The sequence below is a fragment of the Lipotes vexillifer genome, unplaced genomic scaffold (assembly GCF_000442215.2).
Source record: "Lipotes vexillifer unplaced genomic scaffold, Lipotes_vexillifer_v1.1 scaffold1252, whole genome shotgun sequence".
Classification (NCBI taxonomy): domain Eukaryota; kingdom Metazoa; phylum Chordata; class Mammalia; order Artiodactyla; family Lipotidae; genus Lipotes; species Lipotes vexillifer.
In genome coordinates this window covers 56462-61966 of record NW_006771619.1, presented here as the reverse complement: position 1 = coordinate 61966, position 5505 = coordinate 56462, and the positions used below count along the sequence as shown (strand labels likewise).

Here is a 5505-nt window from a genome sequence, read left to right as displayed (position 1 = left end):
CTGCCCCTGTGCCTGGCTGGCTGCCTGCCCCTGGACCATCTGCTTTGGGTCCTAGCAGGCGACCTGCAGGCAGCGAAATGCCTGTGTGGTGATGGTGATAGGGGGCTTGGTTAAGAGGAGCCTCTGAGACATATGATTCTTCCTCAGGCCAATCTTAACATTTCATCTGGCTAAATCCCTGGGAGGGTTAGGACGGCCAAAAGGCAAGTTCTAATAGAATGGTTATTAATGCCCATCCCTCCCTTGGCCAGCTGTGTCTTGTCCTAGATTGTCACTCTGGGAACAAAGTACATAGGCACAAACTTCATTTTATGTAAATGAGAGTTTATTGACGAAGACAAAGTCAAGCTTCCCCTGACCCCCACCCTCCCCAAGAACAGATCCCAACAACAAAAGAATGATAAGCCTTCACTGGGCAACGTTTACCACCACCCCCCTCCCCTCTCTCCAGAGTCCCAAGGTTCACAACACAGACACACAAAACGGGCTCGGGCGAGGACAGACACTCAGGGGATCTCTGACCAGCAAGAGTTCTGGGTGTGTGTGTGTTTCCCTTGCCCTTTGTAAGACACCAGCTGACGTTACAAAGACATACTGAGGCAGAGGAGAGGGGAATGCAGGGCAATCTCCACTCCGTTCCCCAGTTTGGCCAGGCTTGAGATGGGCCCAAAGGGAAGCTGTGGTGGAGGCAACAGGCTCTGTCTCCTCAGGAGAGAGGTCCTTTCCGTGGAGCAGAATCCCTCCCTAACTGCTCAGGGGCAAACCGGGAGGCAGCCTCTCCAAGGAGTGAAGAGTTCGCGTGCGGATTGGCTCAGTCAGGTCAGCTGAGAACAGCAGCTGTTTCCCCTCACTGCCGGGGAGGCTGAGAGAAGCCTGGTTTCAGGGGTGGAGGAACGTATCTTGGTGCAAAATTGTCTTGTCTGCTTTTACCCTGACACGCGCTCTTCCTTCTGGAACTGCAGTTTGCTTTGAGGTGAGACACTGCAGTTGTAGTGCGGACCTTCTTCACTGCTTGTATCCAAATGACTCCACGAGGGAGTTCCCAAAAAGGGGACTTTACCTGCCTGCTTTTCTACCCCACCTGTCACCAACTGACCCACCTCCCACACGCAGCCCTGTGCTTCCTGTGCTCCACGTGCCTGAGGGGTGGGGAGCGCAGGACATGGCTCCTGACCCTCACCCCAGAAATTCTTCTCTTGGAGATTCTCAAGGTTTAAGAAGCTGCTTTGGGGGACCTGCACCCCAAAACTTTGCAACTGATATGAATCAGAGTCACTTCACTTGCGACAGGGTTGGGGGGGTAGTTTCTGCTCTTGTTTTCTATGATTCCTCCTTCTCCTGGGCTCACTCTTACGTCTGGGTCCTACATGAGGCCTTTGGACCCAAGCGCCTCTGATTTGAGCAGGGGCATCTGAGAAGCAGTCTTAGTCACGGACCCTGAATCCTGGGTGCTGGTCGGCACAGGTGCCCACAGATGAAACAGTGTGAACACTGCTAAACAGACTGGTGTTCCAGGCATGAAGCATTCTTTGACAGACCACACCCAATGTGTCCAGGGGGCAGGGGGTCCTCACATCTCCCAATCTTTTGAGAGATGAAGAGAACCGCTTGGCCCTCTGAGGTGATCTCAATTGCCTTGGAGCCTAAGCAACACAAGTAAAGAGCAGATCAGAGAACTGAAGGATCAAGTGAATCTGTGGCATCCCGAAGCTCACTTCATCCCTGCACCCATCCTGCTGGCCTCAAGAACTGCGGCTCTAGGAGACTATTAGCTACTCCTTCATTCTGGCATCAGGATTTACCTTCAAGTCCCTGGAAAGATACTCTGCTGCTACCGGATGCCAATGAATGGAGTGCCAAAATCTGTATGAAGTATGAGAAGAGCCATAAAGAAGCAGGCACAGAAAAGGTAAAACAAAGGCATTGACGGAAGAAAATTATGGAGCCGGTCCTGCAGTGAAGACAACACTGATGAGGACTTCGGAGACCCACGCCCCCACCTCTGCTACTGATCAGTTAACAGGCCTTAGGCAATAACACCGTTTGTCTTTTATCTTTTTCCTTTTTAGAAAAAAAAAGTTGGGTAAGTTATTACTTAAAGTCTGTTTCAACTCTAAAACTAAGATTTTAGATCTGAATTGGACCTGAGAGTTAAAATAAATCCAGAGCAGGAGATGGGGAAAGGGCATTTTGGTTCCTTTTTCCCATCTCTATTCAAATTCCTTAATCAGTGTTATTAATAGATTAGATCAGTGGAAAGGAATGTAGTAAGTTCTCATTTTTCTCAGCCTCAATGCTGACAGGCCCTATTTCCTGCACCCTGCAGCACCATTCAAGAAAGACCACCATTCCTAACTGCAGAGCATCAGAGGAGATGATAATACGGGGCAGGGGGAATCACAAGGAAAAGGAGTTTGGAGAGAAAAAAAAGTGATAGGGGACAAGGCTGCCACAGACAAAAATCCCCTAATGGGGTGGGCAAGAAACTGCATCTCTTCCTCCAGGACTGTGCGGTTGTTTTAACACTTTTTTTCAGTTACACTCTATTCCCTCAATTTCTCATATGTACAAAAATATAAAACAATAAAGTGCAGTTTACGTTTCAGTGACACTTTTCCTTGCTTTAATTTTTTTTTGTCTTTTTCTGCTTTTGAAACAAGCTCTCGATTACAAAATATCAAACTACACTCAAAAATGCCAGCCACTGGTACAGGATGGAGAAGCCCACAAGTAAGGACAGATAGCAGCAGGTGGCACCAGGTGGGAAGTGATTGAAGCAGTGGTTACAAATGGTCACAGGAAGCTAAAACTATCCAACAGGTTGTGCCCTAATGTTAGCACAGGTTAGACTAGTCACTACCTTGGTGGGTGGCCTCAGTGTGTTTGGGTTCAGATTCTACACGGCAATACAATTTTCTTCCAGTTAAGAGTTCTTGGCTTGCACCGATCACAGGGTGGCCAGAGGGCACCGGACCAGTCTATTAGTTTTTCAAAATGCTGTCGTAGACCTGATAGATGTACTGGGAGACTTCAGGAGCTCTACACTTCAGCGACAGCTGTTCGGAGGAAAAGGAGAAGGAAGGTTAGCACAGAGGCTGGCATTAACTCGAAAGGTATCCAAGTACTCAGTGAAAGGACACCTCTTCCTGATAAAAGGGGAGAAGAGCTTCTACCACTGAGTAGCCAAACAAAGAGATCCTGTTAATAGGTTACATGGGTTTTAGAATTTCGGTTTAATCAATGTCAAGCCGTGCTGTGTTTCTACCCACATTCTATGTGGGTCTACGAGGTTAGGAAATCATCCATATGAAAAAAATGTACAGGGAAAGATGCTCTACTGCTTTCCTAAGAGTCATAGGGACTACTACCAAATGCAAAGGGAAGGGTTAAAACCCTTAACGTGGTCGTCATTTCAGCTGCCTGCTCCAGTTTCTGTCTGACAAGGATGGTTATCTCGGTCCCAATTCAGGAGGATGCACATTCAAGTAAAATAAAAGCGTAAGCTAGATACTAGCTCCAATGGTACTAGCCTTTCCTATATTACATTGAGGAGAGCATACACTGTTAAGGAGGGAAAACAAGAACACAAAAAGACATTTACTGAGTGCAACTGTACAGCCATTTATGCCAACGGCGTAATCTTTCATTTTCTGCCTCATATTCAGGCCTATCAGGCACTGCTGATACTACTCTACTTCTCTACCACCACCTCTTCTTCCAGTCTAACAATTACCAAATTAAAATATTAAAAAGATTGCAGTGTTGAACACTGAGATTTTCACTTTGTGGGTCAACAAGTGCAAAATTTAAACCCATATTTGGACTCCTGAATTGTACTAGATTAGGCAAAACACTATTAACAATAACATAACAGCAAAACCATGCAAACTGCATTTAGAACCAGAAAATTTAATACTTGCTTTTTGTATTACTGACACCATTGCTCTTGTCTATTAAGGTAGATTAACAAAAGTTGTCTTTAACGATGTATCACCATGAGATTTTAGATTACCTCCTTATTCTCTTATTAGAGACTCTGGATGATTTAACAAAGTACAAAAGGTGAGAATATTTTTGGCAAAAATGTCAAGAAGATGATTGGTCAACCCTGAACTTGAGAAAACTCATATCCTCAAAACTTACTGATATTTTAAAAATGCAAAATGAAACAAAACCAAGCCAAACAAAAGAACATCAAAAGAGGCTCTATTTATTTGCAGCTTTAATATTCAGTCTCTAAGGCATTTCCAAAATTGCTGCTTGACATGAATCAGGAAGACAATTCTGATAAATGTAGAACAAAACAAATGAACAACTAATTTAAGAATATAAATACGAATAGAGGACTTCCCTGGTGGTGCAGTGCTTAAGAATCCACCTGCCAATGCAGGGGACACAGGTTCAATCCCTGGTCTGGGAAGATCCCACATGCCGCGGAGCAACTAAGCCCGTGAGCCACAACTACTGAGCCTGTGCTCTAGAGTCCACGAGCCACAACTACTGAGCCTTCATGCCACAACTACTGAAGCCCGCGTGCCTAGAGCCCATGCTCCACAAGAGAAGCCACTGCAATGAGAAGCCCACGGACCACAACAAAGAGTAGCCCCCGCTCGCCATAACTAGAGAAAGCCCACGTGGAGCAACGAAGACCCAACACAGCCATAAATAAATAAAGTAAAAAAACAAAAAACAAAAAAAATATCAAAAAAAAAAAAGAATAGAAAACAGCTCCCTTCTTTGGTCAAAGTTGCAGCTACAGGCATTTCCCTGACTTTCAAGCTCCCTATAGAGGCAATCTGTACCTCCTCCTCCACAGCCTCTTTACTGTCAGTGTTGTAGAAAATTCTCGTGGCAGAGTATGTGGGTTCAGAAAAGGAGGAGGAGAGAAGCTAAAAAGAGTTAAGAACTGCCTAAGGGAGCTAACTCCCAGACTAAAGAGAGGGTAGTTCCGCCCCTTCAAAATACTGTCCTGTATTTTTTCACATCTTTGTAGCAATACTGGAACTTCCAACCAGTTGGAGATCCACTTTTTCATTCACGAGTGATAAGGAAATGTTGCCTTCCTCAACAAAAGCCCTATCTGCCAAGGTTGGCACTGGCAGGGGTCACGGACTGACTACGCCTGGACCCTGAGAGTTTCAGCTGCTCTTTGGAGGGGGAAGGAGGGAGGTGAAGGAAGAGAAGGAAGAACCTCTCTTTCTGGACTGTTCTATCACCTCCCTCACCCAGACATCCCAGCCTTTAACAAATGGTTAAGTTTAGACTTAAACCCATTCCTTGCTTTCCCAACTAGTACAGCTACAAGCCAAATTTAAAAAAAAAAAAAGATTTTTTTTTTGTTGTTGCTAATTCCCAAAGAAAGCAAAAGGGAAACATACATAAAGAACAAAGAGGCTAAAAAACCTCACTTAGGACTCTGGGTCTCATTTTACATGGCTCCTCAGGGAAAAGAGGCCTTACCAGGATTTTAACTTTTGAACCGCTAGCCTGCTTACGTGACACATG

General features: G+C 45.4%; 1 protein-coding gene across 2 annotated transcripts in view; it reads right to left on the bottom strand.

Annotated features, from left to right (window-relative positions):
- Window positions 1-2589: 2589 nt before the first annotated feature.
- The window catches only part of AP2B1 (adaptor related protein complex 2 subunit beta 1), a 58967-nt gene continuing 56051 nt past the window's right edge, over window positions 2590-5505 (bottom strand). Inside the window, exon 9 of one of the 2 annotated variants that reach the window (XM_007447040.1) lies at window positions 2590-3056. In XM_007447040.1, coding sequence (XP_007447102.1) covers window positions 2982-3056 — 75 coding nt within the window. In that variant the 3' untranslated portion in view covers window positions 2590-2981. The remainder of the gene's footprint in view (window positions 3057-5505) is intronic. The other variant, XM_007447041.1, reaches the window with a different exon arrangement.